At 45.1% G+C, this 24,492-nt stretch overlaps 1 protein-coding gene across 1 annotated transcript in view; it reads right to left on the bottom strand.

Annotated features, from left to right (window-relative positions):
• The window catches only part of KSR2 (kinase suppressor of ras 2), a 2,560,931-nt gene that overhangs the window by 96,265 nt on the left and 2,440,174 nt on the right, over positions 1-24,492 (bottom strand). Inside the window, exon 19 of the mRNA XM_069619206.1 lies at positions 21,477-21,610. Within this exon, the coding sequence (XP_069475307.1) occupies positions 21,477-21,610 (134 nt within the window). The remainder of the gene's footprint in view (positions 1-21,476; positions 21,611-24,492) is intronic.

Raw genomic sequence — 24,492 nt, 5'->3', positions numbered from 1 at the left:
GTACCCAGGAGGTAACCCTCCTGCAGCAAAGACTGGCCCAGTACTCCAAGACTAACCAGGAAGCACAGAGAGAGAAAGAGGTTCTCTGTCAGCACAATGATAGGCTCCAGCAACAGATAGCCATGCAGGAGAGACTGATTGAGTCTAGTAACGCCTTGATTGAGGAACTGAAGGCACAGGCTCTTGCATGGCAACAGGGAGCAGGGGCTGACAGAGATGAGGTTCGCTGGGAAAGGGAAACACCTGAGCATAACCTCAGGAGCCCTAGTACCAGAGGCCTTCATCTCTCCCAGTCCTTGGACCCAGCCACCCCCGTGTCCCATGGCGCACATGAGCCCAGGGCCACGGGGATGGCAGATTACTATCCAGCCAAAAGTATGGGGCTCATAGGCCAGTACCTCCCAGGAATGGATGGGCGGGCATCCGGGTATGGGCACCCAAGTACAGTGCAATTTAATGGGGAACCACGAGAAAGTAGGCCCTCTAAGGGTATTCTGAAAACCTCTGCCTAGTTAGGTCAGTGGAGGGGTACCCATCAAATCCTGGCAGCAAGGAGGAATCTGAAGACTCCTCTGAAGGTCACAGGACACAGGAGACCAGGTCCCCACATTCTGCCAGCCATTCCCAGGCTCGCACAATCCGGGAAAACCTGGAAGATCAGACGGGCACCTCTGGGAGCAGTGCTTCTGAGTCAGAGGATGAATGGACCAGGGTTACCTGAACCAAGAAGGCCAATAAGGCAAAAAGGGCCTTGCTTAAGGACCCCTTAAAACAGATTAAGGCAATCAGGAGTGTCATCACACCTTATCACAAGAACGCCAAGTATTCCGTGTGGGAACACTTGGAGCTCTTTGAGCAAATGATGGAGACTTTCCACTTGAAAGACAGCAGTAACTGCATGCAGTACGTCAAATGGATATTCTCCCCAGAATACTCCAGTTTCTTTGCGTGGCTGGAGGACCAAAATCATGCAAGATGGTCCACCTACAGGGCGGCCATCTTAAAGCACTTTTCTGTTCACAGAAATCCCCAAGAGGCTCGCAAGGCAGCCTACAATTTGCAATGTGGGGAGGATCAGGCCCCACAAGAATTTGTGCAGGAATTGAAGCATGCCTTTGCGCAGACTACCAAAAGGGTGCGCACGGACAGCAAAGAATTTGTTAACACTTTTTTCCATGCCAAGCCCAAATACATCATGACCCAGCTAGTGAGAGATTTTCATGAGAAAACGTCAGTAGACTGGGTCATTGAGCAGGCCACCCGAATCTATGAGGTGCAGAAGCCCATAGAAAATTAAAATAATGCTCAGAAGAGCCCCGAACCTACCACCACCCCTGCTGCTGCTAAGGTGGCAGAGGTAATGGTTTCCCCCATTTTAGATTTGGAGATGGGGGGGCCTAAAAACCTGCCTGCACCGAATAATGCCAAGCCCAGAAGGCCCTCGGGCCAGTCACAAACAGGGAGTCAAGGAGGTAGTCCCACAAATGGGGTCCCTCACTCCCCTGACTATGTAAGTCCCCGCTACAAGGGAAACCGACCCATCCTGGGTTGTGTGTGGACTCCTCCAGCACAATGGGGGGATCCAGCCAAGCACCTAACCCAGGGAACTTCCCTCCTAACTTCCCACAGGAGGGCAGAAATTCCCGAAATCCTGGGCAGAACTTTTTCCCCAGGTATCCACCCAACTTCCAGCCCCAAAATCATCCATTCTTCTTTCCCCAATTCCCTGAGCCCAGACAATCTAATCCGGGAGAGGGGAGGCCAAGGGTGGAGGGGTACCCAAATCTTCCCAACCCGGGGTACTACCAGAGAAGGGATAGCTACCCTTCCCGGGATCAGCCCAGGGGAGAAAACATAACCCCGTATCAGCCTGAGCGGGTTTCACAGTTAGAGCACCAGGTCCAAAATATGGCACAGGATCTGGGTCGCATGCTGAGGGCTCAGCAGAACCCCCAGATGAGCATGCCGGCGCAGAATGCCCCAAACTCTGGGCCTGGTGCTCCAGAACAATGACGGGGCAGCACCCTCATAACCCACCGGTTCCCAGGGAGGAGGCACAAGGGGAAGGGGGATTTAAAGCCACGGAGGAAGCTTCCTTCCCCACTTGTGAACAGCCCCTGGAAACCCAGGAACCGTAAACAAAATCTCCTACCCCTGAAAGTCTGCCACCCAAGGAGCAGAGAGGAGGTAGGAGAAACAAAGGACCTAAACAGACTCACTTTGAGGAGGAGGTACAGATCTTCCAATTTGAGGGAGAGGGATCCTCAGAGGATCCTGGGAAAAGGATCTTCTCCTTCAGACACAGGGGAACTCCTCCCAAGGAAAAATGGGTCCCAAGGGATTTACAGACAGACTGGGTAAATGTGGGGACTGAGCTAGCGCCGCCCATCATCTCATCCCAGAACCAACAGCATCAAAATCCACTGGTTCAAACCCATTCTGGTGACTGCCTCCAAAAAGGAGGGGGCGGCCCAGAACCGGAACCAGGGGAACCCAAAATTTCTCCCATTGCTAGTTGCCAACTTTTTCTTTCAGATTCCCAAGACTCTCCACAGAATTCTGCCCAAATCTCTTCTCTTTGCATGTCTAAAACCAGAAAATTGGCCCACCATTTGTCCACAAATGTGCATTATCTGTGCCCCCTTGAGGAGAAGGAGGGAAGATACCATGCCCTGGTACAAGTACAGGGGCAGGGTACAATTTTGGCAATGGTGGACACTGGATCCCAAGCTACCCTTCTGTCCAGAAAGGCCTTTGATGAACTGAATTCAGGGAGGGGGAGAATTACCAAATTCCTCTCACCTCACTTCCTGGACAACTTCAGAACTTCGACGGGAAGGAAATTCCCATCGAGGAGACGCCAGATCTGGACATTAAAATTGGGCGACACAAGGTGAAACACCCGGTCATAGTAGTGACTCCAGAGGGCACCCCTTGTTTACTAGGGAATGACTTCCTGAGAAGGTTGTCACCCCTAATATATTGCGTAAACAAGGTCCTCTGGACCCAGACTAGCAAACCAATAAAATTAAAACAGAGTGTCAACCATGTTAGTTTAAACGGCACATGCCACATGGTTGAACAAAAATCTGGCCAAGTAGAATTTCACTTCCAGATCAACCAAATTCCAGACGTGACAGTAATAGTAGTAGGACAACAGACTGGGGATGGGGGGTCCTCTCTATTTTTGCAAATCAACCTTCCTTCCAGTTTAAGGTGGTATCCCACACTGGAAGGAAACACTCTGAAATTCTTTACTAATCCACAATCAGACATTCCCACTCCAATAGTCCAGAAAGATGTGAAATCAGCTCATAACCTGGCTGATATTCAGCAAATTGGAGAGCAGTTGTTCATCCCTGTTCAGTTAAATGATGGGAAGGACTCTGTTCTCGCTCGAGTGTGTGTGAACAACGGTAAGAGCTTCATCAGCAAAGCCATGTTCCGCCAACTCACAAAAGATCCAGCCATTCCCACATTCAAACTGATAGATAAATGGGAAATGGATCTGGAAACACCCAATTCCAAACATCTCCTGCCAAGCAGGTGTATGCTCAAAATCTCCATTGGCAACAAGAGCATAGTCCATTATTGTTGGGTCGTGTGAGACGTCACTGCCGCCTTTTACTTAGACAGTGACATTCTCAATCGCTTTGCCATTAGTTTGGACTTAATAAACTTCAAAGCTTGGTCCCGATTAGCGGATAATCCCATGGGCTTTGATGATCCAGAAAAAGCATTTCGGTCAGCTCAATTGCTACCTTATGCAATTGAATTTCAGATTAAAGAGGAAGTCACCATCCCAGAAAGGACCCAATAATTCTCCCTGGAAGTGAAAGTTAAAATAGGACAAAAATTGAAAAACCCTGATGCTTATATTCATCTAAATGCTTCTCTCTAACAGCAAGTTTTGGTGGCAAACCCAACACCATTAGTCAACATAGAATATGACACCATTCCAATAGAGGTGGATAACAGCAACTTAAAGAGTATTACTCTAGCCGCAGGCACCATTATTGGAATGGCGGTTGATGACTGACATTTCTCCATTGATTTAGGAAATGAACTGTTAGGACCAATCCCCAAGGACTGTTTTGACAGTGACAGTGATGACAATACAACACCAGACAGGATCTTTACCCGGCATGGGGGGAACTTCCTGGTGTACACTTCCTGCCCTTATGGTAAGGAAGATGTGACTTGTGACTTCAGGAGGGATGAGGTGATTTTCCAGGTCCATGAGGGCTGCCTTTTCCACTTGAAGCCTCCAGTCCAAATCAGCACTCTGACCAGGGACTTCACCACCCAGCTGGAGGAGGCCGCTGAGATAGCAAAACCAGAAGTCTTTCCAGGCTTCAGGCAGGTGGTTGAAGAGAGAGTCAACCTAGCTGATGCCTGTGTGACTCTGGAGCAGAAGCAAAAGTTGAAACAAGTTTACTTGGATTTCCAAGATCTCTTTGCGGTGGACTCATATGACTGTGGTCGCACTGACATCCACACAACAACAATTCCCACGGACCCTGGCATGACTCCGGTGTTTGTGAAGCAATATTGCTTGCCTCTCGCATCCATGGAGTCCCTTACTGAAATAATTATGAACCTTGAGTCCCGGGGGATAATCCGTCCAGTTCACAGCACCTTCAATAATCCGGTGCTGGGAATATTGAACCAAACAGCCAGTGGAGACTCTGCGCCGACCTTAGGGAGCTCAACAAATGGGTCCATACTTCCCGATGGCCTCTTCCCTACATTGACCAAGGGCTGGCCCAGATCCAGGGGTCACAGGTATTCACTGCAATAGACCTGACCAATGGATACTGGACTGTGCCTGTCAGTAGGGAAGACCAATACAAACTGTCTTTTACCTTTGGGGAGCAGCAGCACACGTGGACCCGGACTCCCTTCGGATACCTCAACTCCGGCAATGAATTCAACATTTTCCTACACAAGGCCATGCCCGACCTGGGTGCGAGGGGTAACCCGGCTTATGTAGATGATGTCCTCATCAAAAGCTCAACAGCGGAGATCCGTTATGTTCTGACCCAGTTGAGGGCTGCCGGAGCAAAACTTTCCTTTCAGAAAGCACAGTGGTGTAGAACCCGTGTTAATTTCTTGGGGCATGAGATTACTCCTCAGGGTCTCTGTCCCCAGGAAAAGAAAGTGGAAGCACTTCAGAAACTGAAAGACCCCACAACTAACTAAGGAGCCTCCTTGGACTGACTAATTACAGCAGAAAGTTCATTGAGGGCTACGCAGACATCACCAGACCCCTGATTCATCTATTGAAGGGGGGGGTCAAGTGGGAATTGGGTCCGGAACAATCTGAGGCAGTAAAACAGCTCAAACGTAGCCTCTCACAGGCGCCTTGCCTAGCTTACCCTGTCAGAAACAAGGAGTTTTTCTTGGAGACAGGGTTCTCTAATACATGCTTGACTGCAGTATTATATCAAAAGCATGACAAGGTCAATAAAGTAATCTCCTATGCGAGTAAAACTTTATCCTCTGTGGAGGAAAAATTCAACGATTGTGAGAAGGCACACCTGGCAACGGTGTGGGCATTGAAGAATTACCCCGCATTTATCCAGGGGGAACACATCATAGTGGAGACTCCACACCAGCCTCTGCAATTTCTCCAAAGTGACAAAATCTGGGCCGGAAATGTGAGTAATTCCCGAATTACTTCCTGGATTCTGTCAATGCAAGGCTTTCCTGTGGAGGTCAGATATGGCCAAAACAAGAAGAGTCCCCTCGCGCAAGGTCTGGCTGACTTGCATGATTGTGTCAGAGAAAACTGTCTCGAGGACGAGAGTCTGAAAATCAAGGACAACATGGAGGCATACCTCAATTCCCCACCTCAATTCCCCACACAAAGTCGTTGAAGAAGACAAGTGTGAGGGAATCCCCACTGTCTATGTGGATGTATGCTCTTACCATGTTGACAACGGGGAAAAAGAACTCACTGCTGTCCAACATCAATCCACAAACTGGTCATAATCACAGATTCGGATTATGTACGGAACGGGTTTGTGGAGCACCTGGTTAATTGGAAAAACAGAGGCAAGTTATGTGCTAATAACAAATCCTTGAAACATGGGAAGTTAATCCAAAATATTGATGACCTGATCACCTCAAATGGGATGACCATCTACTGGAAAAAGATCAAGGGTCATTCTAAAGTAGAGGGACCAGACACAACTGGAAATGACTTAGCTGATCAGCTGGCCAAAACCGGGGCCCTCCAAGGGAATCTAATAGAGATTGAGTCCCTGTTGGGGGAAATCCAGGCCACTGCTATCACTAGGTCCCAGACAAATGCTCACAATGATTTTTCAACTGCAAAATGGAGTAAGGAGACCCCAGATGCTGATTTGATTACGGCTCAGAAGGGGGATCCAATAATTGGTAAGTTTTACCAACACATTGAGGACCCTGAGAACTTTCCCCTGACGGATACCGATTACATTGGGAAAGAGGACCTCTGATTGTTGATGAAATGTCCAAAAATGTTCCGAATCCAAGACGGTTTGTTGGTAAGGAATTCCCAAACTGGTCATGATCAGTGGGTGGTTCCTACCTCATTCCGAAGCCTGATGTTAAGTCACGCCCATGATGCGGCCACCGCCGGACATAGGGGGTTTCAGACAACACTTGAGATCCTAAGAGAGGTTGCATACTGGTCACACATGGGGCAGGACCTCGACCAATCCTTGAAGGGGTGTCTTGTGTGTGCACAATTTCAGCCAACATCCCTCACACACCATGCGCCTCTCCAAAAGAGAGGGATGACACTGCCATGGTCAGATTTGCAAGTCGACTTCATAGGCCCCGTGATTCGCTCCTCTAGGGGAAATAAGTACATGTTGACTGTGACATGCTTATTTACCAAATGGGTGGAATGTCTCCCGGCCCCAAACTGCAAGGCAGAAACAGCAGCTGCCCTGATGATCAATCACATCTTTTCACGTTTTGGACTACCCCAAAGGATTGAGTCAGACAGAGGTAGCCATTTCACCAGCGAAGTAATGACAAAGATGTGGGAGATACTGGGGGTTAAAAGGAAGCTACATATTGCTTACCGGCCAGTTTCTTCTGGTGCAGTCAAATGTTACAACCGAACCATTGTGAGCATATTAAAAAAGTTTGTGGCAGATTCTGGGCCAAGTTGGGATATTCGATTACCTATTGTCCTAATGGCCTTCAGATCTACCCCTTCATCTGCAACTAAAATGTCACCGTTTGAGCTGATGACTGGAAGCAGGATGGTGCTTCCCCAGCATTTGCTCTACAGGACCCAAGAGCAGACATTGATCAATGCCTCCACAACTCATGAGTATGATGACAATTTAAGGAAACACCTTCAACATGCTTTTGCCTATGCTCAGCGAAACCTAGAAAGATCAGCCGATAGCATGAAGACCCACTATGACTTAAAGACTACTAGGAAAGAGTACAATGTAGGAGACCGGGTTTATCTATACAATTTCCAAAGGAACCAGGCCAAACAGCGGAAATTTCTGCTTACCTGGAAGGGACCTTTTGAAATTGTAGACAAGATCTCACCAGTCGCTTACAAGATCCGCATCTCCAAAGGCAGTTTGGCGGAAGGGGAAGACAAGTGGGTCCATATTACACAGCTAAAGTGTTGCCATCCCAGGCACACTCTGCAGCAACTGGAGGAGTCCTCTGCAATCCCAGAGGGGGCCTCTCCAGATTAATACATTTCCAACCCTAAAATATTCCAAATATAGTCTCTAAAATACAATGATAAGAATGCAAATGTCTCCTGATTTATAAAATGTATATGTTCACCCCACTACATTAATATTGGTGGGGAAATGTCTATGAATAAGTTTCTGCCGCTTTTGCTTTGTCATCCTAGGAGAGATAAACCATGGAGACTGACCAAGGAGGACGACCCGGAGACCGGGAGCAAAGATCCGAGAGGCCCGGGGTACCGCCCAATACTCCCATCAGGACCGGCGAGGAGAACCGATCGATCCTCCTCTGATGGAGGAGAAGATACTGAACTTTGCCATCTGCGGAATCAGAAGAAGATGAGGCAAACATCCCAGTCTTGCAAGTTCAATTGATGAAAGTCAGAATGGCCATTGCAAGAGGGGGGCTTGTGGGATGTTTCAACCCACGCATCCAAGCCATTCAACATCATTGAGCATTACTGACATTAGAAACATCATAATGGCCACCGGAAAGCATGCTGCTGGCCAGAAATCACCAGACAGTTCGCAGTGAGAACCTGACAGACAGGCTCCCATCTTCTTTTGCCTCTGTCAGTGTTAATACAGGAGACCATTGCCAGCCCCATCCTACGGCTGCACACAGAGCAAAATCAGTGCAAAGGAATACAGTGCTGTTCAAAATCCGTTTTAATTGATGCCAAAAATTGCTAAAATCATGGCCCACAGAACCACTAAAAAGGTCCAACCTCCTTGTTGGGGGGTCAACATCATTCTCCCACAAGAATCTACATGAATCTGAGGTCCACAGAAGTGCATCTATATTTGAAAAAGTATATTTTGAGGATTGCTTACTGGTAAGGCAGCTGTCAAAAATGGGTGCAATACCGGTGCCCGCCATTGACCGGCGCTAGCGATTTAAATTCTGACAGGAGACTTGTATTTCAGGAGCTAAACAGTGAACCTGAGTTAGCTGGGACTTCAAAGGCTTGCTTGTCCATGAGAAGTCTTAACACCTGGTCATCTCAGCAAAAAGGCAGGAAATCACAAGGTTCTGTTAATCAAATGGAGAGTGACACCCTGGACTGATGCCCTGCTAGCAGGAAAAACCAGACAAAGGATTCCTTCAGCTGAATAGGGTATGCTGATTTTGGGTGTGAACTGTCAACACTGCTCTGGGGGAAGGCAAGATATCTGATCTCTGAGTCAAGCCAAGTTTCTAGGGGCGGGGACAAACCAATGGGTGTACTGCAGTGGAGGCAAATGTATGTTTTATTAAATTGCTTATAAAATATTGCATCAAGTTGACAGAAATGTACAATTTGGGGATTCTTAATATGAAAAATGCACCCACGATTTGAGACTAAGCTGGACGTTGTGGGATGTTCTGAGGCCAAGCCCTGTAATTGTTAATATTGTAACGTCTGTGTTTCTGCTAGAGACCTCAAAACATACTGTAATATGCCCAGAGAGGGTGTGTACCTCCGTGTCAGATTTGATGAAAAACCAATATGGCAAAACCCACTAAAAGCGCAAAATGTTGTCATTTCTGAACCCAAGCTCGTAGAAACATGTGACTTGAACCAAACTGTACCGTAAGCAATCTGTCATGAAATGTAGGTAATATTAACAAGTGGAGTATATTGTAATTATGTGTTTTATGAAAAAGAAGATATGTTGTATGGACACAAAGGGGAGTGTCCTTTCCTTGAGCCCTAAAGATGATACCTGATGACTCATTCTGACTCACAATTCCCTTCTCCAGTCAGGTCACAGTAAATCCTTTAACCTATCAGGATCCTCAGAGGGTTGGGCATAGAAAGTCAGCCTTCCCACCCACTTTCAAAAGACATAAGAAGAACCACTGAGACCCAGATAGGGACATTCATTTGCCACTCTTCAATCAATTTCTGCGCAGCACGCTGCCCGACCATATCCAGAACTTAGACTCCAGATAGACACCAGAACTTGAAGCAGAGAGGCCTGAACCAAAAGTTGAATCCTTCTCAGCAGGCCTCAGAATCCAGCAACCTAACCAAACTATTCAACAGCCGGGCGAGCTGTTTGATTCTGGCTAGAACCATATCCAGACCCAGAAAGCAGAGCTGTATCCAGACTCAGACCAGACCGCTGTGCAGTGCCGATAGCAGACCCAGACCAGACCACTGTGAGCAGAACCAGTGCCAGAGACCGTCCCTTGGCGAGAGAACCGCAGCCCAAACCTGACCAGATCTGTGACGAGGTCCATTCCCTTCCAAAACTAGGAGTGAGTATCCAGAACTGTCCAGAACCCATCTGTTAGTTTAAAGTAATCTTATGCAAACCATTTCAACCTGTCCAGAACTGCATAGAAATTGTGTTTCCATTCTGTGATTTCAAAGCTGCAAAAGTGTCATCTGTCATTCTGAACTCTTGACTTCATTTCTGAAAATCTACCTCTACAAAAACCTCTGTATCTTTTGAACCGTATGTCCTAGAAGCGAGATTTAACTGTCATTTTAAAGCTAAGAACCTAAGCTTTCCACCAAACCAAATACTCCTCAGAGTTTTTCCGCAATCGCGATCGACACACTCAGAAAAAGTGCTGCGAATTGCAAACTAGCTCAATTTCACCACTTGTAAAAATAGCTGCTTCTTGCTTTCCACTGCTGAAATTCGTTTTCAACCTGATAATCATTCCTGAATCATTGCTAGTGTTGACCTGAACTAATTCAGAGTAGCTATCACCTACCCTGAATCTCCTATAGGGAATTAAAATCATTTTTAGCATATTTTTCACTTCATTGCAATCACATTTCAAAGTATGTGGCCTGCGTTTTAACATCATCACTGTTTCTCTGAGCTTGCTGGGGGGAACTGAACTGCTTCTGATTGTATTCCTGAAAACTGTGTGCTCTCCTTTCCATCTCTTCATATTGCATTGGGGGGGACTGAGTTGTCACAAAGGAAAAAGTGATCAGATTATCTCTTGTTGAAACCATATCCAGTTTATTTCTGTGCTGTATTCTTTCCATCATTGCTTTTCCTTGAAACTATACAAAGTATTCTCTGCTACCTTATCCTTTCTATACCAAATCCTAAGTAATTAAGGAATTTTGCTACATTAATATTATCCTTTGTTGATCACTGTTCATACTCATAAGTGTGCTATCAAATATTAATTTATTCATAAAAGTGTGATATATATATTGTTTAATTTTTCCAATACATCTTTTAATTTGCAAAACAAACCTACTTCTTGGCTCAGTGATGTCAGGGGGATTCAAAGAGAGGGGCGTTATATGAGGGTTCATCATCCAGATTTAAGAACTTGACATAAAAATATATAAATAAGGGCTTCCATTGGGCATCCCAGACTAGGCATTGGCTTAGTTGGATTGCTGAATTGAAGTCACTTACAGTGCTGTATAATGTCCTAGTTTTATTTGGTGACTATGACAGACGCCTCATGCATTAGAATATCTTATTTATATACTGAAAAATTGAATGAGGCTGATATTCTTCACCATTATTATTTACTGCTTGAAGGGATTGGAGGGGAATGACAAAGAAAACTAAAAACTGCATGGTGTGTGAAGCAGTTGGTTCTGTGCCTTACGGATGCTTCTTCAGTGGAGGAATGGTTCCTGTTTCTATTGTCTACCTTCTGGAATGGAGGTCCATCTCCATGAGAGAACAAACCTCACTCGTCTTGGCATGAGGCCCCCAAGCTAGTCCCAGCACCCTCTATTACAACCATACCTCACAAGAATGGCAGAACAAGTTACATTAGTATGATTGTCGTGTTTACCATTCATCTCCATGTCTAGTGCTCTTGGAATCCAGGTCTGGAGGCAAGGAATTAGTGAAGTGTCATACTTTACTGTAGGTTCTATTACAATGCCTGTTAAAGAGTGCACCCAGAAACAGTGAGTGCAAAAGCAGTTATGTATTTTGCTTTTCTGGAAAGGCAACAGTGGTGCAGGCTGGTAAAGGTCCTTAACATCTAAGAAAAGAACGTTACCATGAGCACTTCCACTTATGCAGAAAATATGTAGGGCTCTAATGTTTTATTAACAACCTGGGTGGGTGTGGAATTCATTCAGGTTGCTCCAAACCCTGGCTAAATATAACAATCAAAGCTCAGCTTCAGAGTAAGCTGTGGCTGCTCATCATCTTACCCTGCATCTCTTTGCAGCTTCCTATCCACTCTCAACGCCCCTCCCCAGCTCACACTTATCTTTCAGTGTTGCTGCACCGCCCTACTGCACCTCACAAGTCCCTGGGCCACCACCATAATGGAAGATTTCCAAGGCGTCCACCTTAGGTGAAATTTTGCATAAAACAATACAGAAACAATGCTGTCTGCAACGCAGTCAGCCACCAGGTTGCTAATAGCAATAATACCCCCTCCCATGGGTTTCACTAGCACGTAATAGTACTAGGACCACATTATAGGCCCATGAAGCCTGCAGAACGTGGGTATTATTGCTCAAAGATAAGCCTTCATATATAAGTTTATATGATCATATCAAGGGGAAATACATACTTTTTCTGCAGCACTGTGAAACCTTCCCCCATAAAAAGAAACTATTTGATAGTTCATGCACGCCTTTGATAGATGAAATCTTCAGGCTTAGTGAACTGGGTTTGAGTTTGTCAACGGAATCCAACCACATGTGCAGTTCTGCATATTAATCCACTGCATCATCGAAATGTATCTCTTGCCATTTTCCTCTTGCTTTTAGTATCACTTTTATCTTTTAAACATAAGCACTCCATTTTCAAAACTGAATTAAAACAAGGGTTGCATTGACAATATTAGCCAGCAATTGATTGGTGATCTATATCTTCACTTTAGCATAGCATTGACCATTTTAGCTCAAGGCATGGTTTTCAGATGCAGCAAAATACTTCAGACACATTGTAACACTTTCAACATCGCTATTAAATCTGACTTACTCAAGAGTGATATATGATATTGAAAAACAAGGCTTCTTTTGTTAGTCCCTAAAGGAATGGCTCCATTTGGAAGAGACAAGCTACCTGAAAAAGTGCCAACTTACTTGAAGCTGATAAGATAGATGGTTATTTGATCTCAGATACATTTCTGCTTATGAATCGCCACGGAGGGCACTAGAAGTAGTCCAAAAGCAAATCAAACGTCCTTCTGTATGGAGTGTCTCATTACTCCCAAGTCTAAAAGGTTCTTTATGAAAAAGGCATGGAATTGCAGACAGGCAGAAACAGCCCCAGCATTTGGGGAGCAGCATTGAAAGCAAAACACATTAAAGTGCCGTATTGCTTGCCAAGGCATCCGCTAGTTTAGGCTTGCATCATTTTTGGAGCCTGCGTGTCATTTCACAGTGAACTGCACTGACACGCACATACTTCATGCAGATTTCACAGAGCAATGAACAAATGACAGCCCCTCAACTTTCTGGTTCTTCTGCTTTTGTGTCAGCTGACCTCTCTCCTGGCTCTACAGATGAGTCTGTATGAAAGTCCTTTTGAGGAATTCGACCATCCGCATTGGCGGGCATGCGCGCACCTGGGCTTTTTTTTAAATGCTTAATTAAATGGAATGATAGACCAACATTAGGAAAATGAGTGGGGCTGATCCACACACACTTTCCTATGCTCACACCATGACAAAGCATAGACCTGTGCACTCTGGGCTGGACAACGCCTAAAGGCACCATCCTCTAATCACATTTAGTTGGAATGTGACAGCAAAGGAAAGCACAATGTCATCCCCGGGAAGGGTGAGGACCAACCTTCCCCCTGCCATGGTCAGCCTGATTAACTGACAAAGGCTTCATGGATCCACTTTGCTCTTTTGTTAGGACCTGCCGCTGGTGGATGTAAATATCATACCAACAGGGGATTTTTCAAACAGGCCCACATGGGGCCTGGCTGCAGAGGATAACAAACAAGGCAATAAACACAACAACCTTTCATATGCAACTGTGTAAACCTGTAGACAGCTCCCGCCTCTCAGTATCAATGGCAGTGTACTGTCATGTCTGCGTCTGCTGTTTACAGTAGACCACCCCGCTATGAGGAACCCATTCATAAGGTATGAGAATGTGTTTTGCAGCAGTCAGAGAGTCTGGTCTCGCCACAGCTTTAGGGGAGACCTGTCGCTTTAATGGTGCCCACACATAGAGGACGATTACCCAGAGAGACTCTTTGAACACAAGAGACAAGAAGATGGGTGGGACTTAGTAGCAAAAGGGAGTGAGCCTAGAGCTCTTTCTGAGAGAAGGGTTCAGCCATTTTAGTTCTGGGGCACACCTTTTTTACCCCTTTACCTTTTCCTGTTGCAAAGCACTCTGGTTTTGACTTCACACACATAGAAATGTGTTGATAGAGACCCCAGGATTGGTTCATTAAGGTAGGCTTAGAATATACCAATCAGTGTGGCTCACTTGGCTTTAAAAGAGGGCGGAAGCCCCTTTTTAAGCGGATCATCTGAAGACTTCACCAGAAGTAAAGAAAATCTCAACCTTGGAGCATGGTTTAAGGTACAGTCTGCTTTACATCTTCCACCAGTGAAGGAAGGCCAGGATATCCAACAAGGGAAGGAAGATCCCCCCTAAACATCACCCAGGGAACAGAGGGAGATACAGAATTCAGAGGATCCTCCAGCCAAACCAGAACTGGTACCCAACCAGCACACAGCATGCCCTGCTGGCTGTGGAAAACAGCTTCCTGGATAGGAAGTGCTAAAAGGTCTCTGAACCTACACCTAAGGACAAGGCAGCTGTATGGAACACACTCCTCAGCTTTGGGCCTTCCACTTTAAAGAACGAAGTCCACTGAAGAAGCTGAGGGAAGTGCTGTGAGGAGCATCTACCAACGTCTGCCTTAAAGGACATTTTCAAGCCAGTCAAGATCCTCAATCCACAACTGACAGCAGTGAGCTGTAGAAACATCGGAGATATCTCGACCTGTGCTTCTGAACTGCCAATCAGCACTGAGACAACGATTCATGACCCCAAGCCACTGTGTAGGCCAGCCTGCAGCCGTTCATCCAGCTTCACTCGCCAAACCGTCTTGCTGCCTGATACCCGCAGCTGACTCCTGTCTCGAACTCTGTCACAGAAGTCTGCAAAGCGCCCTGAAGCAGACTTACCCTATTGAGCACCAAGAACACCTACATCACAAGGTACATTGTAGTTCTGTCCCTGTGGTCTTTCCCAAAAGGCCCCAGGAGACGTTTTAAGACCCATTTCTCCTTCTTTTCCGAAGATGAATCATTAACAAACTGTTGTGGTTATTAACCATACTGACTACCCTCCTATCAGTATCCAGAGTGCATCCCTTTTCCTTCTTTGAAACAGTCTGTTCTCTGCATTCCTTTACATGGTGCGTTGTATTTCGTAATGTTGTTAGACTGTCTTTTTCAATTAATAAAGTAGATAGTTTTAATACAACCTTGACTGGACATTCCTTTTATCATTGGGTATTAATTGTATATTTGCTGTGTTGCAACTAACCAACTATCCACAACCTTTCGGAGATAAGCTTGCTGTTCTGTCCACTTTACCAAAATTGTACTAGGAGGTTTATAATTTGCTTGTTATTCCAAACTGTTTGAATCCTTTCTGGTGTATAAGAGATGTGGGGCTGATTGATGTTTTGGAAACCGATATTCAACTCTGGACCACTAGTACCCCAAAAGTTGATTTGCCACAGGCCTGAGATGAGTGGTGCTGGAAGCAGAGCAGTGCAGGAGGTGGAATCAGCCCTGTAAGTAACTCCAGGGAGCCATAGAAGTGCCAGAGATAGGGGGTGAAACCCGACTCCTTTTCTTCTCCCAGCGCTGGGTCTCAGAGCAGCTAGCTTCTGAGGGAGGCCATGTGGGGGGTTATGGGTAAGACATTAGTGTACTAGTTTAGCATTTTACATAGGGGCTACTGTGATAAACCTGAGGGTATTCTCACTCCTACTCCAACTGGGTCCTGTTCTCAGATGGCCAGGGAAAGGCCATTGCTTTTGGATCCGGACCCCGGGGGTGTAGAAGCGAGGCAAGATAACCTGGGTGGAGGGTTCTTTGGGGATTGAGAGTGGGGTGCCCACAGGAGAGACATAGTATCCCCCTTTCCCTATTGACAACCAATCTCCTCCTCCCCTGGCCCTTATGGGCTAGTGTAGAAGCTCTCCCCTCATTTCTCCACATTGTATTTTTGATAGTACTGATACGAGGAAGAGTTGACTAAGAGTAATGACCACTAAGACATCTTTTAACCATCCTAGTACTGAGACAAGGGAGATTCCTGCAGAGGTGTTGCAAGGTCAGGCATGTCCCTTTAATGAGAGTCAGGCCAGCCTAATTGGGAATACATACCTGCAACCTGTCAAGTGGTTGCAGGTGTATAAAGAAGACCAGTGGAAGAGAGAAGAGCAACAGGGAGGCCTGTGTAAGTGAGACAAGGGGATGCTCCCGTTAAGAGGCAGCCGTGGTGGGACCGGAGGAGGAGCCAGGATGCCGGCCAACATCCCTGAGGGCCTGTAAAGCCCAAGGTGAGTTGGCCTTTGGGTCTAACAAAGGTGGGAACTCTGTGGCAGAGATCAAGCAGCTGCAGTTGCGAACCAATAGGAGAGACAGAGGACACCATCTGCGTCCTCACAGAAGCAACATTCCATCCAGTGTGTGAGAGGGGCTCACGGAGGTCGGAGCGCCATCTGGGGAAAGGAGAAAGGAAGCCAGACCAGTGAGTGTCAGTGAAAAGCCACTCCAAATGGGCTGCGAATGAATAGCAGAACGCTGTATGAATAACAGCTTCAACCCAAGTTGAATAATGCACATTGAATACCAAACTGAATGAGAGTTTGAAACCAAAGCGGAACTATGACTACTGAATAGCGAACTGAATGAGAGTTTGAAGCAATGCTAAACTATGCATATTGAATACTGAATTGACTAAAAACTTGAAATTAAACATATTGAACATTGAGTTGAAATGCAACGTTACAGGCAAAGAAAATAGCTACTGAAAAATCAAAAGGAAGAGTGGGCAAATACAAACAACCTATGGGAAAAAGAGCAATGTGAAAAGGTGCAGCTAAAAGGTGGGCATGAACAAGACCACCATGAAGTGAATCTTATGAATAAACACAGTGCTGTAAGGCCAAAGACTGGCTAACAGGTGTGACACACATACTGGTAAAGCCAAGAGGATAACACATAGAAGTTCAGAAAGTGTGAACCTTCATATAAAGTCAAGAGGACAATAAATAGAAGCCACGTGAAGGTGAATCTGGACACAGGGTCTAATGCTGAAGAACCTGTGTGGGCTAAAGAGCCTAGGGGTCCTGGTTGCGTGATCTGTGATGGGTGGACCGTGTGGTCTGGTAACTGTCCCATATTGTGAAAGCCAAAGATATTGTGAAATCAAACTAAGAAGGAACAGTGTAAGCGAATTGGTGATGCAAACCAGAAGGAGGGTCAGGTTGACCTAGAATTAAGTTAAACTTTGAAAGACTGAAACAAACATTGGTTTCTACATTTAAGTCTTGGTGAAGGGAACCCTGAGACTTGATGAACTGCCAAAACCTGTCTTGAGAACAGAGCCTCAAGACCCCTCTTCTTTCGAACTGTGTTGCTTGGAACTTGGGGAAGGGAACCCTGAAGATTGTGTGGAACTGTTTTAACTTGAGCAAGGTGATCTTGAGACTTTTGTGAAACTTTCTTGAATTTTGGGAAGGTAAGCTGAAGAGGAAGCTAAGAGCTGAACGAAGCTCAGAACTTCATGTGAAACACCATTTCTTTGATTATTGACATCCCTACACATTGTTTAGCTTTAATTGTGGAGGGCAAGCATAGGTTTTGGACACAGACAGACTTTTAAGTTGAACTCCTACTCAGAATTTCCATAGTTTAGTTCAGGTAGGGAAATCCCACCTTAGTATAGGGCAAGTTAGGCCTTCTACCATCCTGAAATTTGATTTGATAAACCTTTTTGCTTTGAATCTGTTGTCAGTGGCTTGCTCCAGGATGACTTTACACTACCAACAAAGGAACATTGGGTGTTTACTGCACTTAGTGGTTAGCAGTGTCAAACAAGTGGAGCAGGAGTCTGGTATGGTAACCTGCTGGTAGACTAAGATGATGTTAGAGAGGTACTAGCAAGAAGAGCCATGTGAGGCCTTTCTTCCTATTGATTTGCTTTGCTTTTTCTTCCACTCTCATCACAAGTCCAATGTCCAGAAGGCCAACATTTGCAAGACGTCATGTTCTTGATGTCGTATTGATGATCTCAATTTCCTTTCCATACCTCTGTAATAAATTGTACAGATTAAATAGTTCTTCAATGTGATATTAATACACTTTCAGACAAATCTGAGCAGACCAAAAGCATGATTGCCTGAATGCTCTGAGATACTTCAGTGATGTCAAAAAGGAGTATTCTGAAGTGTGACGAGGCCCCTAACCTGGCCCTGTCACAAGGGGATAGGATCCCCCTCTGAGTCTGGGGTGGGTGGCCTACCAGGGTGTAACCAAGACCAGTCGTAGCCCACAGGGGAACGGTGGCACTTGAGAGGGCCACAATTCCGTTACCCTCCCCAAGTTTCTGTGTATACGTTGACAGTAACCACTTGCATCACTACATGTCTCCTGATAAAAATGCTTGCAGTGAAATCTCTCTTTGTTCAAGATTCATAGTCAACATTACAGTCATACGGAGAACCCAGCAGAGAGAACACAACTCACGAGTACCCCATGCCACCTGCTTTCCAGCAAGTGAGAGACAGCAGAAGATGAGGCAGAGAGCTTACATTGCAGCCTGACAAGGCACAATACCCGTCACCATGCACAGCAGCGAAACCGCAATTGTTATTGTTATTGTCTGCTTGTAACGCGCCGGAAGCCCGCAGGCATCAGGGCGCGGAAAACCAAGAAAACTCAAATACACATAGTACTCTTCTCTAAAACTATGATTGGGTGCTGGCGGGAGAAGTCAGCTCTATTCATTGGAACAAGAAAGTTTTGAGCGATTTCCTGAACCTCTGGTAGTTCACTTCTTGCCGTAATCCCGTTGGCATATTGTTCCAGTAGATTACTGCTTTCACCAGGAAGGATTTTCCTTGCCCTGGTGCACGCTTGGCAAAGGGTAGATTTAAGGTGCCCCTATCGGCTGATCTTAAGCATCTTTCGGGTGTATAGAAAGAGAAGTGTTTTTAAAGTAGCTCTGGGCCTCGCCATGTAAGTATCTGTGGATTATTGTCATGGCTTTAAAATGAACCCTATCCTCCACTTTTAACCAGTGGAGTGCTCTTCTCCCTGTTGATACATGTTCTCTGTTTTTGATATTCTTGACTATGCGAACTGCATCTTCTTGTATGACTTGGCATTTTTGCATTTCCCTCTTCGTGGCACCTAGCAGTAGAGCGTTGCCATAGTCGAGACGCGACAATATGATAGCGCTAGCAATTGTCGCGGCGTTAGCTTTGTTAATGTAGGGTCTTATCGCTCTCAAGAGGTGCAGATAATAGGCGTTATTTTTCTGCAGCTAACCTACCTGTACCTCAGATCCCAACAAAGCTTCCACCATCATCCCGAGAGTTTTGACATGCGGCATCCCCGGGATGATAGCGTCTTTGATGGTAAAGGTCTTATATTCCATCCCCAACTTTGCTCTAGCCTGTCTCGTTCCGAAAATCATCAATTTGGTTTTAGTATTTTTTAAGCACATCCAATGATGTTGCATCCAATGGTCTATAACCTGCTATACCTCTGCGATTTTTGCACTGTCGGTGATGTAATCGCCCTTGAGTTCGAAAATAAGCTGCATGTCATCTGCGTAATTTGTAAAGAATACGCAAATGTGTTCCAAGAGTTCTCAGAGGCTTCTCAAGTATAAGTTAAACCGTAAGGGTGACAGGCTTGCCCCCTACGGGACTCCATAAAGAATGGGAGAGGCCTTAGAGAAATTATCACCCCAGTGTACTTTGGCGCTCTGCTCTTTCAGAAAGGATGCCAACCAGGCCAGTGCCTTGGGAGAACAACCTATGATTTTGGACAATGCTTCCTGAAGGAGCTGGTGATCCACCAAGTCGAAAGCTGCGCTTAAGTCCAGGAGCATGAGAATGCCTGCTTTAGCCTTGTCTCTCAAGCCCAGTATGTGTGTCTGAAGGTCCAGCATGGCAGATTCAGTGCTGTGGGAGGCCCGGAAGCCAGATTGTTGTTTATGCAGTAACTTCAGGTCTTCCACATGTTTTTGCAGTTGAATAGTAGCAATTTTATCTAACACCTTCAAATGAAGTTCGAGTTTGTAATGGGGTGTAGGCTACCGGGATCTTTAGGATCCAACCCTGCTTTTGTGACTAGAGGGATAATAGTTACCTCCTTAATATCCTTGGGCACCACACATTCACTAAAAGATGCATTGACTATCTTTGTTAGAACCGGTGAGAAGAGTTCTTTATTCTCCAAAATGATTTTGGTGGGCAGAATATTTTTCAATAAACAGACCACCAGGTACTTATAAAAGAGCTACAACCACCAACAAAGGCCGTACTTACCTTGGGGGAGGCCAACCCAAAGCACCCTACCATGAACCAGGACACTGTGCAATGTGGGCCACCATTGCTACCACATGGTGGCCTGCTCTGAGAAAAGGTGTGGGCTTTCACCAGCTATTTAAAAGACATTCTGTATGTAGCACCTCCCAGGTGTGGAAGACAGGGATAGATCAGCCAGGGTCAGACAACCAATCAGAGGATGGGACGGAGGAAACGACAGACACCAGCAAATAGGACATTGTGGGCTGTTTAGTGAGGTCAGAAGAGGAGGAGTCAGACCAAGACACCAGTAGAAGGAAGGACAGTGGGCAAGAGGTGAATTATAGAGAAGATGAGGTATTGGTTAGTGAGTGCAAGTGGTACTGTGTTATATGTGTATGTGTATAAGACTAGCGAGTCAGGTTATTAGCGGGAGTATAGGGAGTGAATGCAAAGTGGCCGTGAGAGTGAAAGGTTGTGTGACTGAGTGGAAAGGGTGGAATATTAGTAGTAGTGTGGAGGCAGGAGTAGTAATGTGGAGGAGGGAACAAAACAATTAGGAGGTAATATGAAGGAGGAAGAAGTAATATTGATGCGGGAGGTAAGTGGTCAGCAAAGTGAGAGATCGGAGGGACAGAGAAAGAAGATGCAGGGAGTAGAAAGAGTGAAAGTGGGTGGAGTTGGGAGCAAAAGAGTATCGAAGGGAGAAGATCAGAAATAGAGGGAGAGGAATACATGGTCATGTTAGCACAAAACAGAGTCGGGTAATGCGTCTGAAACGCACACCACATAATCACTTGTGGTCAACTAACAACACTGAAGCATAGAGTCAGTTTAGAAGGTCCATGGCTGAATATAGACAGATATGGCATTGACCTTTAGGTTTTCCCTCTGAGATAAAGTCAGAACCTAGTCTGTAGGGAGAAACATGCAGTATATATAAACAGGAGAGTTGGGATACCTGTGTTAGGGCCTCAGTGGTGCTTTTAGACGAGAGAGGGACAGCCCTGGTAGCCTACAAAGAAGTTCAGTACAAATCATTGACCCTCTTGGAGTGTTCTTTGAGCCATCTGTAACCGTAGATAGCTATAATGTATAAAAGCATTAATGGATCTTGTGATGTTAAGTGTGCTCAGATGCATGTCAGTTGGTTAAAAAAAAAAAATCATGGAATATATTTGGTGCCCATCAAGCAACTGCAATATGTAGTCCACTCATGAAATTTTACATATTCCATGGGGGAGATTTAAAAGTAGACAGTCAAAAGTTAAATGATATAAGGGAGGAGCATACTCTGCTGATTTCCAGAAGTGTCCTGGGTGGGATAGGCGGCGGTTCCGCTTTGGCAGTTTCTCCAGCATCTCCATGAGTTTGGTGAACGTGGGCCTTTCCTCTTGCTCAAAGGCCCAGCAGAAGAGTAAGATATCCTGCAAAGGAAATAAATCATATTTTAGAAACAATGTAAGAAACGGGTGTTTAATCATGTGTGCAGAAGAGCACATTCTCTGTAGGCAGATTCCAAAAGTTATATTAAACTTTAATAAACATTTATACAGTGCCGGTCCCCACCGTAGTGTCCTAATAGCACTCTTACCTTGCAGAGAAAATGGCATATTGTACTCCTATTGTAGTCTGTGGAGGGACAAGAAATGAAAACATAGCAAAACCTGGGGACGATGAGAGGGACAAATAGGAGAGGGATGCAAAGGGCTAACACATTGGGACTCTACAATGAGATTGTGGTAGAGGGAATACGATTGTATAAATAAGGGTGCACATGTAATGGCAGTAGTTGGATCAGGTTGAATGGTGACCTCGAAATAGAAAATAAGAAAACCCAATGTATCAAGTATTGTTTCAGTGATGGTGATGTCTGGTACAGTGGAAAAAGTACTATACTTATTGGAATTGTCGATGTGCTATAGCCCAGAGATTTGCTCATGATGCCCTTGAAGAGTAAAGGCCCGAATTATCAGGGATGTTTTGGCTTACGGTTGGCATACAAGTCTGGGGTGTACGGGCAATAGTGAAATTTGGCCGACCTCACCCATTCGCCCTGCACAGGGTCTCGCCCCGTGCTATCAGTATATAGGCGATTTTGGGAGATTGCCGATTTTGCAATGATTTAAAAATAGGAAGTTATGACGCACTAAAACATACACAAGGCTATAGCAGACCCCCCCATGTGCATGTCAGCTACAGACCCGTGCAACACAGGGTGGTACCGCTAGTTAAATATAAAACAGAGAGATGTGGAAACAGGTAACCGAGGCACCAATGTGATCACAATGGCCACAAAAACCAAGCAGTAGGCACGCTATTGAATTACATTATATGTGGCTGATCAACGCTGTCAGAATTAATGTATATGTAACACCGCTATTTTAACGACTCAGTAAAATAATTGTAGTCATTCCATTAGCCAATTTAATGTACATTACAACGCAAGAACAATGAGGCTAGTGCAAGTACGTGTTCTGTTTGATATCAAGGAAGATGAGGCAAATACACTATTCAAAATTACGGTGATACTGTTGACAGATCCACCAGGGAGATGTCAACACTGGTTTCCCATTTTGTGATCCCTGTGCATACACCAGGAAGCAATAATTAATCAAGGTCATGGTTGTGGAAACTGTAAATAAAAGTGAAGGGATTGAGTATCACTGATAAGTAAAAATAAAATATTTGAAATCTGCTGCCACATGGTTTTGTATTAAGTGCAGATTTGACATTTTGACATCATGAAATAGCACACTATTAAATTATTAATTATTAATGTTCACCCGATTTAAAGGATTATTTGATGTAAAGTTAATTTATGAACATTGTTGAAGCTAGCTGTTGTTTAGAAAAGCGTGTTAATTTCCACTGGACCTTCCCAAAAACCGATAGAGGAAGGGATCAAAAAGGTACCATAAAACGGACTCCTGCTATATATCCCTGAACTCATACTAAAAATATAAATATGATGGATTATATTCACAGAAAATATATTTGTGCATGATAGCCTCCTTTTTAGTTTTAGCCATTAAGGGCGGGGGTTCAAAGTGGTGCCTAGACGCGAAACTATTGATATGGCCATTGAAGATAGGAGATATACGAGATGTGAGGAGACACAGGCTGTAGTGTGCTGTTTGGCCTTTTCACATTTATTGAACACCAGTAGCACTGCAAGTCCCTAGGGTAATAATATCCACCCACTCCCTGGTCCTCTCCACACAAAACGCACCCACTAGGATCTCCTTAAACCTGTTATTTCTAAGCACTCTTCTTAAAGGAAATCACTTAACTACAGCTATAAAACGGCCCCTGAGGAAATTCAAACGTCTTGAATTCCTGTTATTGACAAGCATTGAGAAAGACAACAGCTTTAGCTTTGTATAGACATTAGAAAGGCATTCACCGGGCACTGGCACCTTTTGCCAGCATTTGCCATTCTATGGCCAGGTAGTAGCATTATGATAATGCCTAGAACGTGACCATCCTCTGCTTACACCAAAGTCACAACTTTTGGCTTTGCCAATGCTTGCTTAGAGTTGGCTTCCCTATCCAAGTCCTATTTTGTCACAGTCCTTCTCTATCACAGTCCTCCTTGTCTTCACAGTACTTCATCAAAGTCATTTTCTTCGTCACAGTCCTTGTTGATCACAGTCCTCTTCCAATATAGTCCCTTTCCTTTTTACAGAACTCTCAATCACAGTCCTTCTCCATCATAGTCTGTCTCCGTTGCCATAGTCCTTCTCATTTATCACAGTCCTTCTCCTTCATCTCAGTCCTTATTTGTCACTCCATCACTGTCCTCCTACTTCATGAGAAATGTGTTGCTGTTATCCTGCTTCTTCACAGTCCTTCTCATTCCTCACAGTGTTCGTCAATCCTCCTCCTTCCTCACAGTCCTTCACCTTTGTCACATTTGTCCATCCTAGTCCCTCATCTTTGTCATAGTTCTTGGTCGCAGTCCTTCACTACAGTCACAACCCTTCATTACAGACCTTTGCCTTTGCCACATTCCTATTCCTTTCTCAGTCCTTCTCCATCCCAGACCTTTTTCGGCTGAGTGCTTCTCCTTTGTCAGTCCTTCGTCTTAATTCCTCCCATCAGTCCTTCGTTACAGTTCTCCTCATTTAAGACGGTCCATCTCTATTGTCAAAATCAATTTCTTTCATTACAGTCATTCTCCTTTGTCACAGCCATTTTCGTTCTCCATCAGTTCTTGTTCATCAGAGTTCTAATCCTACATCACAGTCCTTCTGCTGCATCACAGTTCATCATAGTCCTTCTGCTTTGTCAGTGTTCTCCATCAGTC

Source organism: Ambystoma mexicanum, chromosome 10 (assembly GCF_040938575.1).
Source record: "Ambystoma mexicanum isolate Mex_15411 chromosome 10, UKY_AmexF1_1, whole genome shotgun sequence".
Lineage (NCBI taxonomy): Eukaryota > Metazoa > Chordata > Amphibia > Caudata > Ambystomatidae > Ambystoma > Ambystoma mexicanum.
Note: the sequence above shows the minus strand (reverse complement) of the source record. Positions and strands in the feature narration are given on the sequence as shown.